The following is a 22816-nucleotide window of genomic DNA, read 5'->3' on the forward strand; positions in this document are numbered from 1 at the left end:
GTTTGTTTGACCTTATATCGCATTTTTAACGAGACATTTGCCATTTACTCCTCCAGTCTGACAATGAACGGGATTAGTTCTCCAGCGCTACGAAACTTTAAAACGAACTTTTAACAAAGAAAACGTTAGAGTTTCAATTCGTTAAAACCAGGAGCCAGTGACCATGGGCTCCTGTTAAAACTAAATGCCCGGGGGGAGGGGGGTACTCCCCTATATGGGCTATACGGGGACGTGCCGCTGGATAGGGTATGGTTTTTGGAGTCTCTGCCCTGAATAGGGTATATAATTTCAAGCGAGTCTGTTCTGGACCCGTCCTAGACAGGGTATGGTTGCAAGACTGTCGTCTTGTATTTGGCAATCCGAAATCAGGGACAGTTAGTCTGTATTTATTTTAGTGAACAATGCTTCACAGTTTCCACTGAAGATTCACCGCTGTTAATGCGAAATTTTGGGATTTTTCGCCATCACTTCAAGGAAGTGTATTATTTTATCTGTTGTGATTGGTATTCGCGTTTCAATGCGCGGAACATCACGTCCGGTAAGTGACAGTAGGCCTTTAAATGTTATTACTATTGCCAATAAACACTTGTGAAACACAAGAGATAGATGTTGTCCTTTGTCCTAAATAGGGTCTTAAAATAGAGGGGTCTGTCCTACACAGGGTAGGTATTTAAGGTTATTTTCGTCCTAAACAGGGTCAGGGTTACAAACCCCCAGCGGCACCCCTATACCCAAACATGGGTCAAGTGCCCCCCCCCCCCCCCCCCCGGGACTAAATGCTAATTTCTGAGGCAATTAAGTTTTCCCCACCCGGATATTCATCGAAATGCAGCATTGGCTGTCCCTGCTTATTACTTTTACCTTTGTCTGGAGATCGGTAAACAGGTCCACAGTTAACAGAACCTAAAAGATTTGAAACTACGTAAAATCCCGTAAAAAAATTAGAGGTCTTTGTTCGTTTACTATGTTTTCTTTTGTTTTTCTCTTCGCAGACAATTGTTTCTTCATGAAACCGAAATTTCCGTATACTGTATTTTGAGTAGCCATTCAATGGTTACAACAGGTACCTCCTACATTCGACACATCAAATTGATGAGACCAAACTGTCCACCGTTCTTTGACTAGCACTGTAAAAATGTAATTTCTGACGATTTAGTGATAGGGGAACGAACCAGTCAGAAATTATTATTCGGACGGCATGAGGCAGAGCCGTACTTCGGGACAGGAGCCTATTACCCTGGAAATGCGGAAGGCATGGGGCCAAACGTCAACGAATACATGTCATGACAGTCGTCACTGAAATGTCTCTAACGGACGTTTTGCACGGCTACAAAGCGATCTAAAGATGGCGGACGCATTGAACTTGCAAATGAAAGTTCGGCAAAATGCAGAAGAATTACAAGACATCCTGAAAGATTTAAACAGTTGGGAGGACGAGATGAAAGCCAAAGATAAGGAGCTTCGTAATTCAAAGATAATCAACAAACAGGTTTGGTGCTGAAAATTTCTGGTCTTTTATTCCATGTCGGAGAACTTAAGCTTGACTTATACGAATTGTTCATCACTAATTGCGTTTTGTTGTGGTGTGAAGAATCTGATTTAATGCTTACAACACATTTGCATGGCTTAGGAAATCACTCTTTATCTATTAATTCACAAATCAAGTCAAATACATGTGTAACAAGGATATGTGTCGATCAAAGTTACCATGACACCAGACAACACGTGAAGGTTATAGTTAAGGCAGTGATGGAGGACATTAATTTTGTTACTGCAGGATAAATGGACAATTAGGGGCATCTAATGGTTCGTTTTGGGTGGAATATCCATTTTGAAAGACATTAGCCATCTGAGAAATTCGGATTAAATTGTGAAGAACAAGTAGTGTTGTCTTTAGTTAAATTTGCAGCACTTAAAAATTAGTCCCCTTCGATTTTGGAGGGGCTAAAATTACATCATCAAGAATGCGAAAGAAAGTGCACCTAGCATTTTTGTAAAGCTTTGACAGCAGCTTATAAATTCAGTGAATAAAATTCCATAATTTCCCTAAAATGTCAGCTAAAGAATCTGAAGATATCAAACTGTGTGAGTTTACACTATTGATCACTTGTTTACATGTACATGTACATGTATGATTATTCACCAAATTGGACTGCACTCTGACTCCTATTACAAGTACCACTATTTATAACATATTGTCACTTTGTGTTGATTTAAGTGTTATGCTTTTTTAATTGATGTACCAAGTTGTAACGAAAAAAGCCTTAATTTGTAGTTAATACAAATAAACAACGTTACAAGACCAAGCTGGTAGTAAACCAACCAAACCGGTAACTGAAATAATTGTATACTGTACAAACTCACAAGTCCATGCTTGACTGGTGGTGTATAGGTAATGGGTAACATTGATATTATGTCTTAATGTATCCTATTATGAAATCCTGTGGTAATTTTAACAAACATACCCGGAATATGACAACAGGAAGAATTACATGTACATGTAGTTGAAATAGCACATATCTTAACACTAGTTACATGTACTCTATGTGACTCTATCCTTTCGATTTATTTTTCTGTTGTTTTGTTTTGCAGAATTTGCCTCCTATCAGGAATCAAACAAAAAGAAAGAAAAAGAAAAAGCAAGAGCCATCACCAGATACCAAAAAAGGCAACAAACCTCAAGAAGGAGAAAGAATAAGCTCTTATGACTACAGATCATGGGATAAATTTGATGTTGTAAGTGTTTGAATTCTAGTGTCACCTTCCTTGGTGTTAGGCATGCTGATGAAGTACATCAGTTGACTTGCTTTGTATTATCCATGCACTAATGTCAATTTCATGTTAGTACGTTTAGTTTACTATCAATGATAGTGTGCCCAATCTCCCAATCGGGGGACTCAGGTAAAAAACACTTAAATATGGAAAAAAATGGCTAGAATATGTCAATTTGATTAATTACATGCACATTTGTACACGGTGGAGGTTTGAAATATTTCTTAAGTTAAAAATCCTATGTACACTGAGTCTGTCTATAAAAATTGAATGACAACAAAGAGGTACAGTGTACATGTGTGAAGAAAGTAAATTAACTCAAAGACAGTTCTTATGCTGGTACTTTGGGCAGCAAACTGTAAGTTTTTCAAGAGAAATACAATAATTTAAAAGCTGCTCCTGAGGTGTATGCATTCATCTTTGGAAAAAAAAAAGAATGTTGACATTATGTTGCTGCATATATCTTGCAATGTTGATTTTTTTAATTTTTTATTTTTTGTGCTTGACTGGAGTTTATATATTGTGTACTACCATGTCCATGTATTTTCTGTCATTTTGTGTGTACAGGACAAGGTATTAAAAGACATGGATGATGATGAGGAGATGCAAACATTTTCCAGCTCTGAAGATGAAAGTGACGAGACTGATGAAGAGTTGGAAAATGAAAGGCGATTACAAAAGGCAATGGTTGAAAAAGACAAGGTCCGAATAACAATAATATTAAATCTGCATTCAGTGTGAATGGTCATCTTGACTGTAAAGCCTTAGATACAGGTGTATCATGAATTCTGTAGTGAATCATCCTTGGTTGGTCAACATGTACAGTCATGTACATGTATAAGCTGGGTAATGGACTCATTTCGTTTTGTGGCTTTGTTACATGCTGGTCCTTAAAATCCCCCCCCCCCCCTCCCCCTTGCTCCACCCTGTCTACAAAGAAAGAAAAAATGGGCAGTACCGCACGTTATTTGTAAATGGGAGACCACTGTAGTTATAATGTGCAACTTACACTATACATGAAAACAGTTTTGCAAGCAGAACACCTGAAGGAAAAATTCAAGTTGAAACAGGATTCATACCCATGACCTCAGTGATACTCAGTGGTGCAGTGCACTACCAACTGCACCAAGAAAGCTGAAGTATACATGTATTTGAACTGCGGATGAGAGAATTGACAAATGAGAGACCATTGTAGTTCCATGTACTAAATTTTGCAGCTTATTAATTGCAGGGATCCCGCTGAAACCTGAATTTTCGTTAGGCTCTCTTGTTTATCAAAATTTCTTTCATCTGCAGTTCAATAGAATTTTATTCTTTCACTTCCACCCCACAGTGTAATTGTCATCATCGCCATCATCATCACCATTGTTGTCACCACCATCCCTGGTGAAAAACCTCACAGGATCTTCAAGGATCTTTAAAGATCTTCAAAGACCTGCCAAAGATCTTTAAAGATAAAGATCCTCAAAGGATCCTTATAGGATCTTTGAAGATCCTCCAAAGATCTTCAAAGATCCTGCATATGCAAGATCTTGTTATACTATCTGCAAAGATCCTCAAGGAATTGGTAAGGATCTTGCAAGAATCTTTGTAAGATCCTTGCAGAGATTCCTGCAAAGATCTTTGCAAGGATCCTTCAAGATCCTCAAAGATTTGATGAGGATCTTTGAAGAATCTTACAAAGATCCTTTTAAAGATCTTGCAAAGATCTTTGCAAGGATCCTTCAGGATCCTCAAGGATTTAATGAGGATCTTTGAAGAATCTTACAAAGATCCTTTTAAAGATCTTGCAAAGATCTTTGCCAGGATCCTCAAGGGTTTAATGAGGATCTTTGAAGAATCTTACAAAGATCCTTTTAAAGATCTTGCAAAGATCTTTGCCAGGATCCTCAAGGATTTAATGAGGATCTTTAAAGAATCTTAGAAAGATCCTTTTGAAGATCCTGCAAAGATCTTTACCAGGATCCTCAAGGATTTAATGAGGATCTTTGAAGAATCTTTAAAAGATCCTTTCAAAGATCTTGCAAGAGATCTTTGCCAAAATCTTCAACAATTTAATAAGGATCCTTCGAAGATCTTGCAAAGATCTTTGTCCGGATCCTCAGGGCTCCTAAAGGATTTTTGAATTAAGCTGAATTATCTTTGACGGATCTTAAAAGGATCCTTGATAGTAAGGATCTTGCAAAGACCTTTGTCAGGATCCTTCATGAGCTTCAAGGATTTAATAAGGATGTTTGCAAGACCCCTATGATAAATAGAAAAAAAAGGTGATGGAAAATAAAAGGCCATTACACTTGCAATTACAGTGTAGGCATTTGGTAATTTATTTTATTTTTATTAATATAATCAATAAGACTGTTTATTCAAATACACTTCGCAGTCCAAAGACTGAATTGCGTGTACAAATAATTAAATTGTATGAAACTGAAAAACATAAATATATATACAAAATATACAAAAAATTTAATAATTACAGGTAACATATAATAAAGAAGAATGCATAGAACTCTGCGAGAGGAAAAAGGACATTATTTAAAAAACTACATACTCCTACTAATGACTAATAATAAAAGAGTTCTTTTAACGATTAGTCTTGCACACCGGAATTATAAAACGGTTATTGCTCCTAAGCTTGTGAGATGAAAGGGCAGGTGGAGGCAGCAAATTTGAGCGTTTGTGGTTTCTTGATGAAGATATAGAGTTAAAATAGTTTGTTCGAAAGAAAGTCACACAGATCTGCCCGCTTTAGTAACAAATACATTTGTCACTTTTAAAATTAAGAATCAAAATTTCTGTTTCTACTGAGTTTGAGCTTCCAGAGTAAATAATTATACCTTAAAGGTGTTGGAAGGCGGTAGGCCAATCACTTGCCCCCGGAAAAAAACAGAAGATTACCGAAACTGCAATTTCTCAAGTACTAATTAGCAATGGCGAAGCTGTGGCCGTGGACGGAGGCACAACCGGACACACCATGACGTCAATGGGTGAAAGCCTACGGGAAGCCCACAGACCGACAAGGTCATTGGCAACGCCAAAATCAAGAATGCGTGTGGGATGCTGGAACGTACGGACAATGTACACAGTTGGAAGCCTTATGCGCCTCATGGCGCGGAGAGAACTAACTAACTAAAGGTGTTGGAAAGTACAGACTGTTGACTAAAACTCTGAAAGTTGCAATAATGCAATGTCATCAATACTGCTGGGTTTTTGCTTGGAACTATTGCTTGGATGTCTCAGAGAAACGGGTACGTGGAATATGGAATTTTTTTGTTTTTTCGTTTTGGCAATTTAAATTTGTGATATGTTGCACCAAGATTCCTGCTTTATATGGCTTCCCACCAAAGGATATAATTCAATAGACAAATAAATAAGTTTACTCAGCTGATTGTCTGATCAGTGCTTGTCATGCAGCATGATAGTGTCTTAGTGATACTCAGACTCAGTAATTCATTCTTATAAATAAAGAGTGATTTCCAATAGCTAAAAGTTTGCTCACAGTCTTCATCAAATGATTACCCTGTCGCTTTCTTAGCTTGCACAATACTTCTTTTATAAAGGAAACAGGGAAACCACCGGGCCAAGAGCGGCAGCCATCTTGGATTTCCATCAGACTTGGAAGACTGGGCACGAGCAAAGCCAAATTTGGTCAGCAGCTATACACTGCAGGCTCGCAGAAAGACCGTTTCTTTTGCAGGACTCAAGAAAACAAGGCACATTTCCTCGGTTTTTTCTTCTTTTAAGCTAGAAAATGATGGCTTTAAGCAACAAATCGTGGACAACTACTTTTTAGAAACAGGTAGGCTTTAATATCAATGATTTTGATAAAAGACTGGCTTGAAAATGTGATGCACAATTCAACCAAATGAATGCATGTGCTTCTGTGAATTTAGCTACAAATTCATCTGATCTCGGTTGTCGAGGTAGCCATTTCCTATTTATTTTTAAAATAAAACATTTACAAACGTCTTTATGGGGTAAGTTTGTAGTTGTAGCGCTAGTTGAAATGAACAATCAGATGATTGTAGTTGTACTGAGAATCAATTGCAAGCTTTATTTGTGTGGTGACTTATTCGATCGAGTATAACATTACTTTAATTTGCCTGTGATTTGATTAAGGTTGAAGGTCATTTGGTGGAGTATTATAATCCCCACATGTACAATAAAATAGCACCATCAGTTAAAAACGAATATGAACACTGTAATCACACAGAAGAACTGACTAAAGTGCATGATTTTTTCTCTTTTTGCTGTAGATCCTCAACTCAATGTTGTTGTCAAGGCCGATACCCAAGACTGCAGCTTCAGAGTGTGTGAAGTCACCAAATCCTGCTCAATAAGCTAAGTCACTTGTAAGCAGGGGAGCCTATTTTTAACTGATTTAGTATGGTTATGAATTGTGACTTCTACTACTATATATACTACTCAGGAACAATGAAAAAAATAAAAAATTTTGTAACTTTGAGCCTTGAATTCATTACTTGATGTTTGATAGTTTAATAGAAAATTAGAGGGTCAAATTGTTTTGGTCATGTAAATTACAAGCAAATTGCTACTCTTTTGTCTTTTAGCACTGTGCTTGCACAATTATTATGCCTATCAAATTTTTATAGTAGCACAACATTTGCTGATGTTGTGATTGCACTGTTTTGTTACATTATTCATTATCTAGAATATAGTTATTCCACATTTTGTGGGTCATCACGAGGGAAAAACTACAATTTTTCTGAGCTACTATAAATGTGTTAAAGTTGTGCAGACAAGGCAGTAACTTTTAAGTTTTGTTAAAGGCTGATAATTTAGAGAGGGATTTTGACTTGCACTAATGTTGTGAACAACATCTGTTGAAATATGTTGCACTGTGTAGCCTTGTCATTAGAACTTTTGTACATAATCAGAGCTTGCTATAAGTTATTGTTTTTCTGTTATTATGTTTTCTTGTACAAACGTTTTCACTGGCAATTATCAAACCAAATTTTAGAATAAAAATTATTACAGTTTCTTGTACATTAACATTAGGATCGTGATCACCCAGGCTTCATGTTGTAGTCAAAATTTTGTCCATCATGGTTGAGGTAAAATATCCATCTGCTGAATATTATTCTTTCACAATACATATTAAAAGTTATGTTTCTATTTCTGATTTTATTTACTCAAGTTATTTTGTATTGATTTAGCATTGTAGACCTACATTTATATACAAATAAAACATTCCTGAATCTTAACTAAAATAAGTTAGGGATTGTTCAATAAAATTATCCCTTTTATGACATGCTGATGTTCTTTTTCATCTACATACTACATGTACATTCTCAACAGCTTATTCTGAGACTCACCAGAAATTTCAGTCACAAATGTTTTTGTGATTTTGGAAAGTTCAAAGTAGTACAAGATCTTGAAAAGGTTCATTCAAGATCCTTGAAGATCTTTTGCAAGATTATTGAAGATCTTCAAAGATCTTGGCAAGAGCTGCAAAGGATCCTGTAGGATCCTTGAAGATCTTTGGCAAGGTTATTGAAGATCCTCAAAGATCTTGAAAAGGTCTGCAAAGGATCCTTGAAAATCCTTTTAAGATCTTTGGCGACATAATTGAAGATCCTCAAAGATCTTGGCAAGTTCTGCAAAGGATCTTTGCAGATCCTCAAAGATCCTGGCAAGATCTGCAAAGGATCCTTAAAGATCTTGACAAGATCTTGGCAAGATCTGCAAGGATCCTTAAGGATCTTTGAGGATTCTCAAAGATCTTGGCCAAGATCTTCAAGGATCTTGGCAAGAAAGTTGAGGATCCTTAAGGATCTTGGCAAGGATTTTTGAGGATCCTTAAAGATCTTTGCAAGATTGTTTAAGGATCCTTAAAGATCTTCATAAGGATCCTCGAAGATCTTCATGAAGATCTTTGAGGATCTTTAAAGATCCTCAAAAGATTTTCACCAGGGATCATCAGTATTGTTGTCATCATCATTATCATCATCATCGTCATCATCATAATCACCGTCATTGCCATCAGCATCTGTCCGATTGAAACAACTACTACATGTACTACTACTACTACTACTACTATTTCAATTTCATTTTGTCCATATTTTAGGGAAATGCTTTGTTCAAGGAAGGCAAGTATGAAGCTGCTATAAACTGCTACACTACAGGAATTCAACTTGACCCAACAAATGCAGTTCTGCCTGCTAATAGAGCAATGTGCCTTCTCAAACTACAGAGGTGTGTGTCCTTTCAGTTGTTTGCAACTGAATTATAATTATGAAAGATTTACATTGTACCACTTAGGGATACAGTTCCGGCATATGAGAATGTGAGCCCCTGATGTCAGGTCAGGTCTCCATCAGTGAGGTGCCAGTGAAGTTTGCTTGAGTTTGACTTTGCAGGTACGGCGGTAATTCATCTGGCCTGCTGGTTATAAACATTATTTAATGAGAACATGTTTGGCAAGGCGACAGTGGTAAAATCTCTTCTAAAAATCATTAAATTCCAAATTCAGTTGATGGTGAGATTGGAGCAGTCATGTGAAGGAACACTGAAGCAATCATCGGGGGAACTGTACATGTATGTTACAGAATGATATTCTTGAGGCTCCATTGGGACTCAAAGTGAATACTTCTCCAGATGGCAATTATATCACATGTACATGTACTTGACTGGTACATGAAAACCAGGCTTTACAAAATAGAAAATTGGAATTAATCAAGAATGGTAGCCATCTATTATGATTTGAAACTGTAGTATAATGTTCAGTGTACAAGTTACAGTCAATTCACGTCACGCGTGACTGGTATTTTGGAAATTTGAACGGAGTTTTGAAATTTACATGTCAGTTTTGAACATCGCCAACAAGATTTCAGAATTCCCGTAGAAATTCCCCTTAATTATAATAGTTTATTGACGGTATAAAGCTATGAATTTTTCTTTACATTACAGCATTGAGTATTTCAACACTAACAATTGTTTCCCAAGTATTTAGAATCTTTTTTTTTCCTGTTAATGCGTCTTTTTCGGAAAGATTTCCAGAGAAATGTTCAACATTCCATTCACATGTCGGACATTACAAAGAGAAATTCGAATGTTCATTTCATTCTCGGAAGTACTGGTCACGTGTGACGTGAATTGACTGTTATGCATAACTTAACCTGATTTCTGTTCGCATATCAGGTTTAATTCATCAATGAAATATTTAATAAAATAATGCAACTTCTGGGCTAAAATGACAAGTCTGTGTTTTTTTATTCTATAACCTTTAAAATTTGACTAGTCATTATTAAATGTTTTTGTGTTTTATTTACAAACTAAGGGCAAAACATGAGAACTTTTAAAGTAGCATACAGTACAATGGCCTTTGGGTATTTGACTGTGTAATTTTATGTGTACAAATTTTGTACTCAGATATGGAGCTGCAGAAGTAGATTGCAACCAAGCATTGTATCTAGATGGATCATACACTAAGGCATATCTTAGAAGAGGAGCAGCACGCTTTCAGCTGGGGAGGATAGCAGAAGCAGAGGCGGACTTTAGAGAGGCGCTGAGACTTGAACCAAACAATAAACAGGCCCAAGAGGAGCTGAGGAATATTAATAAGGTGAACTCTGCTATAATGTGTGCTCCTTTATTACCTATACATGTGGTTTTCTGTTGAATTAAACTGTGTGATTACACTGTATATTGTTTTGTATTTAAAATGGATCCGTCTTTACTTCTAAATCTTTCCTCCAGACTCACTGTGACATTTTCGGTTGGACAAAACAAAAACAAAAAACAAACCAAAATACAAAACAAAGAAAATCTTGCTGGTTTAGAACTACATAATTTTGATATTTTTCTTGATTGTTTTCTTTGCTCCTTATAGTTTAAACTACATGTATTGCTATTACAGCTGTAAGTAATGTTTTAGCTCAGCTTATTTTATTTGGATGTGTAGGCCTTCATTAAAATTAAGTAGACACTTCCAGCTCTTGTGGAAAAAAAAAATACAAGACCAAACTCTGGGGAAAAGTTGGGGCCAAAAATGAGGGCAACTTCTGGAAACAGAATTCAACTCATTGACTAATTTTTGTTATTATGTTCACTGACAGTTCGTTAGAGGAATCTGGAATTTAATTGGCGATATCTTTTCGTAAAAAAATGAAAATGCAACCTAAATTTGACAGGCACTTAAGGTCCCCAGCTCCTCAATCTGTGCAGTGCACATGCACAGTCCAGTCAAATTTAAGTTGACAGTACGTTGAGAGTCACTGACAAAAAATTTTTGCTACGAAGTCCTTTGTTTTCTCATTTCAAAACTCAAGTCACTTGACTCAAAACTCAGAGCTCTCGACTCGAGACTTGATACTCCTAGATTTTGAGTTTTGAGGATCGAGAATTATTTAGTCACTTCATTCAAGTTTCTGAAGTGACTCACTTTACATTTGACTGGTACTCTGCATGTAAGTAGATTTTGGTGAACATTAAATTTTTGGCCTTCTGTTTCTTTTTGTGTGTGCACACTATAATAATAATAATAATGATAACTTTATTAACGCGTCAAGAAATGTAGCTGAGGGGAGAAGTCCCCTCTACTTATAGTGGACACCTAACTACATTCTAGCTAAAAAAGAATTAACATTCACATTTAGAAAATTATTTTCTTGGCTAAGTTTGGGCATCAGTACCAAAAGGCAGAATTTTGTGAAAATTATTTCTGAAGCAAAGCTTGTACCTAGGTTTTGGTAGTTATGGTTGTCATTAGAAAACAGTTTCCCTTGTGGCTAGTATCATGTTAACTGCTATTTATCTCTCCATTTCTTCAGCTACTGGATGGAAAGAAAAAAGAGTCAGGATTAAAAGCACCTTTAAATGAAGATGAAGGCAAGAGAAAATCAGCAAAGTCAAAAGTAAGCTGGATATTATAATAACTGTGCAACCTGCTTTTTATTTGAAATGATTGTAGTGATGTCACTTACCAAATTTAGGTGCATTTTACATCTTATACTGTCAGCCAAATTGTTTAAATATGAACTGGTGTTATGGGAACTGGTCATAACAAGTTTCTTCGAAGAGGACCCACCTTGTCGGTCTGGGGTAGGGGGGTTCTTGAAGACATGACATTGCTGACAAAAATTTATTAGCCTTAAAATTTGAGTTGACACAGAAATATTCAGCTAGCAACAGTCACCATTGTTAGATAAACAAGAAAAATGAGATTGGAATCTCATGGTCATTATTTTTTTTACTGCTGGATAGAGTGGTGGCTATGCAAAAAAGACACCATCTTTTAAGGTTGAAAAGGGGCGTGCAGGGAGAGATCACCATCTATCTTTTTGGTTTGGTGGGCCCTGTTTGAGTATAGTAGTTTTGATCTCTTCCCTAAGGCTATTGTGGTTCAGTGTCATGACATACAGAATCATGTCATTCACAGGAAGCCCATTTCACAGTGACACGAGAGAATATCAAACAAAATGTTCAAATTTTTTTATCCTGCATTTCCTCATACATAATGTAATGGCATGGCCTTCAAAAAGAGATATTTGTGTAACACAGTTCGACCTGTTCGGATTCTTTAGCTGAAAATTTGATTGCCGAAAATTTTAGGGGAAAAAATCTTTTTTCCCGAATTTATGACTCAATGCTGTTTGTTTTCCGTAAGCTAGAATACCAGCTGGCCTTTTTTCGCAACTTCAGTGACTCAAATAGAAAGGGGATTAGTTGTTCTCCACTGCGAAAGTTTAAAGTCACCTTTCGGTAAAGAAAGCACTTGTTTTCTTCACAGTTTAATCCGAATTTCTGAGGTGGGCAATGTCTCTCCGAACAGATATACAGTGTACCATCGAAATGAACCTTTGGTTGCCACTGACTTCAGTTCAACCAACCAACCAACCAACCAACCAACCAACCAACCAACCAACCAACCAACCAACCATTACCAACCAACCAACCAACCAACCATTACCAACCAACCAACCAACCAACCAACCAACCAACCAACCAACCAACCAACTAATCAATCAATCAATCAATCAATCAATCAATCAATCAATCAATCAATCAATCAATCAATCAATCAATCAATCAATGAGTGAGTGAGTGAGTGAATCTGTCAGTCAGTCATTCAGTCAGTTAGTCAGTCAGTCATTTAGTCAATCAATCAATCAATCAATCAATCAATCAATCAATCGATCAATCAGTGAGTGAGTGAGTCAGTCAGTCAGTCAGTCAGTCAGTCAGTCAGTCAGTCAATCAATCAATCAATCAATCAATCAATCAATCTTTATAGTTTATACACTAAATCGTATCATGTTACATGGTCTCCCTAGGAGTCGTGTAAATTTCGCCTAAAATACATCAAGTTACCTAACTACCGAACCTAAAAGACAAATAAAATAAAACTTTCAAAGTTAATTTTCACTGAGTAAAATGGTCACAAATGTAATTTTAAAATGGTTTAAATTGGGCCGCTGCCTAATCTCTAAGGGGATCCTGTTCCATAGTACCAGCTTTTAATTATCATAGGTCCGTATTCTGTTTTATGTGTGTGCTATTTTTCTGAACAGTTTTTTTATTTACATGTAGTACTGGATGTTTTTCAATATCTTAGAAGCCCCTAAAGCGGATTGTTATTGAAGAAATTGGTACAGCAAGTGAAACTGAAGACGATTCAGCTGAAGTCTCCACTAAAGCACAATCAACAACGTCTTTGTCAACTGAGGAAGAAAGGACAAATGTGCAGCAAGCAGTCTTAACAGAGCTTTCTGAACAGGCTAACAACTTAAAATTGGAATCAAAAGACACTCCTTCTAAAACACCATCATTAACAACTTCATCCTTAGCATCATCACAGTCCCAGTCCCCCACGTCCATTACTCAGTCCCAGTCCACCTGCAAAACATTTACTGTGCCAAAGTCGTCTGGGCAGTTTCAAACAGACTGGAGAGCACTGCAGAAACAACCAGAGAAGTTATTCCAATATTTTAAGGTAACATGTCAACACCTTGTCATTATTACTTCGGAGTGGTTTATGTCCTGTAAGTTTTAAAAGTATCAAAGGTTTCTACTTTTGGATTTACAACCATAGTTCTAACCGTATACTAATCATTTCTGTTTCTTAGTTGTGGGCGTTTGCTTCTTTTAAGCACTGCTGTACTGTAGTGCAGTAATGTTTTAACCCCTCATCAATTGCCATGTTACATTTACGTTTGGCGTCCTGATACAGTTTTGAAGACTAGCGGCTAGGGTGCCGGATTTGTAATCTGGAAGTCCCTGGTTCAAGTCCACTCTTATCACTTTGATTTGTTTCACGGTAGCCCCCTTTTCAAATCCAAGGCCACGCTTTGTAAATAGCCAACTGGTTTGCCTCCCACAAGTTGTGATTTTTAACATATGTAATGTCCAGTTTGCATATTTATTTCACTGATTTATAGTATCCCCAATTAGCGATACAGCGCTAAATACTTTAAATAAATTCAATTATTTATTTCTCAATTTATTTGTTTATTTATTTATTTATTTATTTATTTATTTTAGTTTAAGCGGTCCTCAGGTTTTTTATTACATGTACTTTTGGGAGTTGGTTATCGTATATGATTTCGGGTTTTTGTCAAAACTCTCAGCTGTGGACTAAGACCCTATATTCTAGAAAGTTTTGGCTAAAATTGCCTTGAATTCGACATAAAAACGCTCAGCTTTTGGCTTAAATAAATACGGCAGACTTAGCCGAATATGCGTGCCAGCCGAAAGAATTTCAAACCTACGGTGTTCCGTACGCGGACGAGTTTCGATTACAAAGTTTCAAGTCTGGTTTCAAACAAAATGCCATTGTGCATATTAAACATAATTATTTCTTTTCAGTGGGATTTCCCTTGGCAATCGACGTAACTCAATCTGGTTGCACTTGTGTTTTTTTCGCGTGTTATCCTTACGATAGTTTCTTACCATCGCACGAGAGCTTTACGCGACGATACTTTCAGTTTTTGGTTCTTCGCGCGCTACGCGATTCTCGTAGCGAGTGACTTGATTCGCGTCTCGCGTGAGGGTAGCGAACTTTGTTGCATATCCATCCAGTTCTTGTCATTGCATGGGTATTTAAAGGGGAAGTATCACGAAAATATGATGTCATTTCAAAACCCAAAAATGTTTGTCTAACAACAGAAACAAAATATAATTGTCTAGTTTTGTTATAAATTATCACCCCAGTGCAATAAAACTGTCGATTAGTGTCTCTGGCCAGAGACAGAGTAGGTCGGAATGGATTAAAACTTGAAAAATATTAAGCTAATGTTTTTCAAGTTTTCGTATTTTTGTTTCCAAAATGTGCCAGAGCAGAGTACGAGTTGTTCCTTTCAAGAATTGACTTGATTTTTCTCCTCTCGTTGTTCTAGAATTTTTTTGTAGCTATGTGAAGGTCTTATTTTACCATTTTTAACAAAAGAGGTCAAAAACCCCTTGATACTTCCCCTTTAAGAAAGTGAAGCAAACTTCGTGGTCAGTGGTAGTCAAATCAATGACTTTCTGCAATTCACCAAATACCCTAATCAACTGTGTTGTAGGGAAAGTTTTACTTTCGATCGGGATACAAAGAAGCTTTCCTCTGTGAATATGATGGCTTTATATGAAAATGGTCGCCGTAGATGAGAGAACTTAACATTATGCATGTAATTATACATAGAGTCTAGTGTATAATGAATACATGCAGGGTTAAGATAATACTTTATTACAAGTCTGTTGTGATATGTATCTCAATTCTCCTGACATGTTTTTTTTATGCTATGCCCACTGATACCGTGCACTTTGAAAATATTGGTTTCATTACATAATTTATTTTTTTTTTCTAGAATATAAAACCCGAATGTTACCCTAAGTTGTTCCAGCAGTCCATTGAGCCAGACATGCTGTTGAAAATAGTTCATCTTCTACGGGACCTCTACATCTTGTGAGTATTACTGTGATAAAATCTACAGTACAAAAACTAACGAGCTACTTTAGAGCGTTTATTCTGTGTTTGCATTTGTCCAAAGATGCTTTGATTTCCATTTGTTAAAACTTGGCGCCCGGGGCCCAGTTGCTCGAAGCATGGTTAGCGCTAACCCGGGTTAAATACCATGACAACCTATAGGTTTTAATACCTCTTAACCAATGGTTAGCGCTAACCGTGCTTCTAGCAACTCACTGAGCCCAGGGCTGAGTTGCTCGAAGCGCTAACCATGCTTCGAGCAACTGGGCCCAGACAGGTACAGTTTGTAAACTGAACGTGTCATTTTGAAGTGACGGTTCTACAAATTATTGGTGTGCACCATTCGAGGGGCTGATGTATAATCACTTCCTCATAATAGGCATATGAAAAGCTTTGCACTTAGCCTCGTTTTCGTAATGAGGTTCACAGCAACTCGGAAATGGCCTATTATGAAGACGTGATTATACTTCAGTCTCTTGAATGGTGCACACCAATAATACGTATTGTTTGCGAACTAATTGGTTTAGCCAGCACGTTGCGATAAATAAAAGTTGTCCTTATGTCTTCCTGTGCGTGCACGATGAAAACCATGATCAATGCCTAGTTTTTCAGGATTAAAATACGTTCTATAACAAAACAGATTATTTGGCAGAAAAAAAAACAACAACAACAACAACAGTAACAACGTTGTTTGGCAGGAAAAGAAATTGACCTAAACAAATGCGAAGTCAATGATGTTTACCGCATGTTATAAAAAGAAAAAAAAAATGCACAAACACACAATACAGAATATGAGACTATAGACCAGTGTGTATGTACACATATATCCATGCTGGTCGTGCATACATAGCATTTTAAAACAATTTACATAAGTTCTTTACATGGCCTGCGCTTGGCAGCAGTTCTGATTGATTCGTTACGTTATATCTGTTTGTTGCAATTGGCCAGATGTGATTTCTTTGGTTCTGGTTGTCCTTCAGTCATGAGAGAATCGCCTATTTGGATCATAGTTTATCTTGAAACACGCTTGAAACAACTTCGATGTATTTTTATAGAAATGGCCTTCCTGTGTACAAGGAGATGAAGTGGCTTGCGGACGTCAAACGTTTTAGCATGGCTGTCATGTTTTTGTCTGAAAAGGATAAGAAAGGTAAGTTTTTAACAATTATTGCACGCATGTATTTAACAATTATTGTTCCCAAGTTTGTACCCAGTGAGATGCCGGCGCTATGTTTTGGCTGTGGTATCATAATTATGATAACCCATAATGATAATTTGCTAAACTTGGTGTTCAACCTTGTGACTAATTTTTATGCTAAAATAAAAAGTCCCATTTTTTGTAAGAATTTAAATGCTTCGGGCCTTTGCAAAGTGGGTCAGCCGATCTTCGAAATTATTCCACCATTCTACTTAGGCCTCTTCGCGTTTAGGCCTTTTGTTACTTTGAGAGATGAAAAGTCCCCGATCGACATACATGTAGCTGTGTGTCTATTTCTTTGGTGTTGCCAACGAACAAAGGATTGCAACGTGGAGCTTTGGCTGTGAAAAATACCCGAGCTATTCTATGGCTGGGTTGTTATTAGTATTGTTAGTGCTTCCTCGCCTAATTTTTACATTAGTGGCTGGGCAGACCAAGGGTCGTTTTCAGGGACAGTGGTGATGCAGACTTGCTTAACAACACGAGAGGAGTGAGGGAGGGTGGGTGGAGGGATATGGGGCGGGGGGGGGGGGGGGTAATATTTTAGTCTCACGTCTGTTTTCGATCTCGGTGGTTGCTATGGTGTTCTCAATACCTTGTATTTGTAACAAGAAATGCACACATTTAAAGGTACCCCAGGAAAATGAGTTAGTCGTAATGTTGTATGTCCTTTGTTTTGCATTGCAGTGATAAACGACCTTTTACAAAACATACGACAAAGCAAGGAGGCATTGGAAATAAATGAAGAGGATGTCCTCAGTTTGGCAAAGAAATACGGAGTATCATAATGAACGTTACAACTCTGGTTTAGAACGGATTGATCGATTGACTGATGTTAGTCATGAAGTTTGCTCGAATTGTTGTACGTTGAAAAAAATCAGATTGCTTGGGATGTGCATTTGTTTTACTTCTAGGAATTACAATTATTTATAACTACTTGTAGCAAAAGTAGTCCAACTTCAGCCATTCAAGTGTGGCGAAATTTCAAACTTTCAATCAGTCAGTTTAGAATAAAATTTTAATGTCAAAAGCTTGTTTTAGGAGCATTTTTGCTGGTTTGGTTTAGTTGCCTTTATTTGTCTGGTTGTAAGCGATGCGCATTCGGCCTCATAAATCTGAGATTGTAACGTTAAACGATCTCACCCTCCCCTCCCCCCACCCCTTATGATACAGCTGTATGTCCTGTTTTTGGCTCAAAATAACTTACCAGGTGGTCACTACATTACGTGCTTCTACGTGCTGACTTCGCCAATTTGCCATTTTTTCCTTGACATCTACCCACCCCCTCCCCGCCTTCTCTCTTGCTTCACAGTATTACAATTGTCATGGTTATCATTATCATCATCATCATCATCATCTCCACCACCACCACCACCACCATCCCCACCATCACCACCACCACCACCACCACCATCATCATCATCATCATCATCATCATCATCATCATCATCATCATCATCATCATCACCACCATCTCCACCATCACCACCACCACCATCATCATCATCATCATCATCATGATAACGACGCTCTCCATTACTGAAGAGCTGCGTTTAAGTCAGGAGAAAATCTAAATAAAGTAATCCTCACTGAGAGTGGGACCTTAAGGCCATGTGTTACACTGGACAATTTTTCCTGCAACTTGTCTCGCAATTTTGTTGCGACACAAGTTGTACGAATCATTGCCTAGTGTAACATATCCTGAAATGAACATGTCTCGCAATTTTTTTGTTGCCGCAACCGTTGCCTGAAGTAGAAGTCGGTTCTACTTCGTGCAACGGTGACTGCAACAACAACGTTGCGAGACGCGTTAATTTCAGGGTATGTTACACAACGCAACGATCCGTGCAACTTGTGTCACAACGGCTCAACGAGATTGCGAGACAAGTTGCAAGAAAATTTGCCCAGTGTTAACAGCGGCTTATACTCAAAATGATGAAAATTGAAATACTTCCGAAAACTCAGCTTCATGCTGTGCTAAGAAAAGATCTATCGTAGCACTGAACATTCAATGAATTATCCAGGCAATTACCAATTTTAATCGAAAATACGTATACTATGTAAAGAAACAGAAACAGTAATTTCCGCTATACCTACGCGGCACGACCGTTATCACAAATAGAAAAAAACAGCGGGATTAAATTTTTGTTGTAATTTATTTCACCCACTTTAATCAGTTTTTTCATTACGGGCGCGTCAGTTTAATTAAATTATTGGGAAGATATTTATTTTCCAGTGGTGCTTTTACTTAACCAGTTCTATAGAATGACAGGTGGCTAAATGGCTTTTGCGCAGGAAAACAAATAACACCATCGTTGTCAAAATAAACTTCAAATGGAAAGTAGGTGAGATAGATTGAACGAGTAATATTTGTTAACACTTGGGGGCCGGCTACATATCATTTATTGGTCATATCCGGACTGTCTGGGTGTGTTTCCATCATTCCATAATTTCTTTTCCAAGGAATTTTTCCACCATATATACACGTAAAGAACCGTGCTTTTTCACTATGCCTTGCGCTCAAGGAATTTGCCAGATTTGAATTTAGGAATTACTTTAAGCAACAGCGAACTTGTGCCACAGTAAACGAGTGGAAGTGGCTCAATTTGCGTTAAAAAAACAAATACAAACTATGATGCCTGACTAAAGAATCAAGATGAGTCGCTGAGCTAAACATGGCAAACCTTGTACAAATTCTTCTCTTAGCGAACTGTGCTGTGAACATCCCTCTTGCTCTAACAGCGATCATTGGCAACGCTTTGGTGTTACATGCGGTATGGAAAACACCATCTCTCCGCTCTCCGTCCATCCTGCTTCTCTGTGGTCTGGCTTCAACAGATCTTGCTGTTGGTGTAGTTGTACAGCCGCTATTCATTACACGGGTGTTAGTACTGATTTACACGCATTCCGTGGAGATTAACACGCTGTTTTTTCTCTTGTACAACGTTGTGGTTTATACTGTGTGTGGAGTGTCGTTCGCTGTAATCGCCATCATCAGTTTGGACAGGTTGATTGCCATTCTGAAACCTTTTCAATATGCAAACATTGTCACAATTCCAAGGTTGAGGTGGATTTTTATCGCCATTTGGCTCTCCTTCAGTCTCGTTGGCAGTATGCAGATTTGGGCAGAAAGTGTTCTTTTCCTTGTCGTTGGTATGGTTGATGCTTGTGGACTTTGCATCTCAACTATTTAGCATATCATGATTTACAGAATCGTTCGCCATCACCAGAATGCGATACAAGTGCAGTTGGAAGCAGTTCAAGCCTTCACTGCCAATACCCCCAACATTGCGCGTCTGAAAAAGTCTGCCCTGAACACTTTTATATTTTACATTGTCCTTATTCTGTGTTACTGCCCTTACCTTGCAAACATGGCCTCAGGCGGGGGATTTCTAGCGAACTGTCTCACTGGTACAATCGTGTTCATAAATTCCTCGTTAAACCCGATATTGTTCTGTTGGAGAATACGTGAAATACGAGTCGTTGTTTCGCAGAACTGCCGAGCGCTTGTTTTCTGGAAATAAATTATTTGTAAAACAGGCCGGCATTTCAAGGAACCATTATATCCCCAAGTGCTGTGGGAACTGATAAATTCAATACTGGATACAGTAAACCTTGACTCAGCTTAAAGACCCATTAAAAGGTGCCTCCGCCTGAGAAGTGTTATAGAATTACAGAGTACTTGTTTCCTGTAAATAACTTGCCCATTCTTGTAAATCTGCAGACGGTATTTAATAAACCTTCATGTCTCTAGTGACACGGGAGCTATGCCCAAAGTACTGGTAAAGCACTAGTGATGTAGTAGGGGCTAAGAACTCAGACTTCAGGAGTTAACTTGCATCTACTTGTAATAGTAACACAATTAGCGTGCACTTGTTTCTGTAAATTAAGGAACTGTTGTGTGCCGTTTAATCTCATGTGGATGACGCAAGGTGATACTCAGATTTTTAAAAGAAGTATTTGTACAAAAGCTTGTAGTAGTCTTGCAGAATTTCCCTGCATTTGCTTTTACGAAATAAATTGATACCCATCCCTGTAAACCAAATGGTTTTTCAAGGAGCCATGATATCTTTCTGAGTGCTCTGATCAACGAAGCGATAAATCACACGGAGGACATAAGGCTTAACTCAGATTTTAGAAGTCAATTCCTTGTGCATGGTAAAAATGAAGTCAAATAGACCGTCAACAAGTAAAAAGCTCTGCAAATATTCTGGTAGGCTGAGATCATCCATATTGAAGCAAGCATCAAGAATGAATGAATTAAGGTTACCCTGTACCTTCAGAGGTGTCTTCAAAGGTGTCTCGCGTCCAAGCGATGTAGCGCGTCCGGTATAAACTGTAGATACCTGAACCCTTATATCAAATTAAAGCTTATAGAACTGGCTATCCACCTAAACCAAGAATTTTGAAATAAAATGAATTGCCGAATTTTTAGCGCTGTTTTCTCGAATAATTTTTTTTCACTTGGAGGAGCCACTTCAAAGAGCTAAAACTCAAAAGGAATTTGTTCGTTTGCCTTCAAATTTGGACAGTAGCTAGGTTAACATACAAACAACAAAAACGTGTCTGCGAATGTTTTCTTTCGAAATATTTTTTTCTCCGAGAGCGATTTTTGTACGATTACTCCACATTTTTTTTCATCCTATGTCGAAAATGCTCTATAACTTTTCACTGCGATTAAATATGGAAAAACGCAAACACGTTTTTTTTTAGCGCTTTTGATCCGGAAACTGAGGAGCAAATAAAATTAGCAAAAATCAAAATTCACTTTGACTTGTAGCTTTAAAAAGGTGATCCGGACGCTCGCAATTAGAGGTCGTGAAAAATTCTACAATTCATTTTTTTTTCAAAATTCTTGGTATGGTTTGATAGTCAGCTCTATAAGCTTTAACTTGATATAGGGGTTTAGGTATCTACAGTTTAAACTGGACGCGCTACATGGCTTAAACGCGCGACACCTCTGAAGGTATCGGGTAACCTTAAAGAATGAATGAACGAACGAACGAACATCTTTGGCTGGTGAGTTTTTGTGCTAATATCTCATTATTACACGTAAAAGGGCAGGGCTATTGAACAGTGAAAATTGAAATTTCCATATTTCATTGTCTCACTTCAAACAGAAACAAATGTGAATCAGTTCCCCGCCGATTTCTTATTCTTTACCGTTTGACATATGTTCGTTCGCCAGTAGTCACGTGATCTTGTTTATTTACACGTCAGGTGTTTCAGCTCTACTGAGGACAGTAGTTACAGTGGTTTATGTTTGCATTACACCAAGGGAGGGGTCGGTCTCTAAATTATTAATGAAAAAGCTTATTCGGTTGAAACTTGGCTAATAAAAATGAGTGCAATATATTTCAAAAATAATAATCTTCTTTTTCAAAATATTTTAATATTTCGTTATGCATTTGATTTGATTTAAGTTGAAAATAACAGCTTGTGAAGTCATTTTTCCTGGCGAAAACCGTTGAAATCGAAAACCTAAAACCATAAGAGTTTTGGGAATGCGAAGCTCTGTTATCCTTCTTGCGCCAATCGGGCAAGACGCACAAACGTTATTCCAATTATACAATTTCGTGCGTTTTTCTGGCCTGAGAGAAGATTAAATTTCAGAAAACCACCAACATTGATTAAAAAAACAAAACAACCAAAACAAATAGAAAAACACTGAAATGATCCAAAACACGGAAATAATATAACAAAGTTAAAGTTACTATTTCTGGAAAAGAAAAAAACCATGGTTATATCAAAGTCACTTAGCATTGAAAAATCGTCTCCAGATAAATTTCTTAAAAACTTTTACTTCAATATTAAAAAAATATATATATAAGAAAAGTTTTTAAAGTCGGCGCGGCAGAATCTGTCAGTTGACAATATTGTTAAAACTGCGAAGCATCTTGCTCAGGTGATACAAAAGGTTT

The 22816-nt window shown here is 37.4% G+C and overlaps 1 protein-coding gene and 1 pseudogene across 2 annotated transcripts; both read left to right on the forward strand.

Moving 5' to 3' along the window:
- Window positions 1-1329: 1329 nt before the first annotated feature.
- LOC146454851 (RNA polymerase II-associated protein 3-like) lies at window positions 1330-17941 on the forward strand. 2 transcript variants are annotated; one of them, XM_085095170.1, is made up of 10 exons: window positions 1330-1489; window positions 2593-2736; window positions 3340-3474; window positions 8858-8985; window positions 10162-10354; window positions 11562-11645; window positions 13346-13723; window positions 15579-15676; window positions 16753-16847; window positions 17583-17941. In XM_085095170.1, exons 1-10 carry the CDS (start codon window positions 1346-1348, stop codon window positions 17681-17683), a joined length of 1500 nt encoding a protein of 499 aa, XP_084951296.1. In that variant the 5' UTR covers window positions 1330-1345; the 3' UTR covers window positions 17684-17941. The 2 variants fall into 2 exon arrangements, with proteins under 2 accessions (XP_084951296.1, XP_084951297.1); XM_085095171.1 differs by having other exon boundaries at window positions 1331-1489; window positions 11577-11645; window positions 17583-17823.
- Window positions 17942-19478: 1537 nt separating this feature from the next.
- On the forward strand, window positions 19479-20552 carry LOC146454852 (melanocyte-stimulating hormone receptor-like; annotated as a pseudogene).
- Window positions 20553-22816: the final 2264 nt, after the last annotated feature.

This window comes from Pavona decussata, unplaced genomic scaffold, assembly GCF_977016875.1.
Source record: "Pavona decussata unplaced genomic scaffold, jaPavDecu1.1 SCAFFOLD_300, whole genome shotgun sequence".
NCBI lineage: Eukaryota > Metazoa > Cnidaria > Anthozoa > Scleractinia > Agariciidae > Pavona > Pavona decussata.

Excerpts from the sequence above, each read along its gene's own strand:
- LOC146454851 (XM_085095170.1), top strand. The coding sequence starts at position 1,346 with ATGGCGGACGCATTGAACTTGCAAATGAAAGTTCGGCAAAATGCAGAA. Across the intron at positions 8,986-10,161 it reads TGCCTTCTCAAACTACAGAG|ATATGGAGCTGCAGAAGTAG; the intron begins GTGTGTGTCCTT and ends TTTTGTACTCAG. Across the intron at positions 13,724-15,578 it reads AGTTATTCCAATATTTTAAG|AATATAAAACCCGAATGTTA; the intron begins GTAACATGTCAA and ends TTTTTTTTCTAG.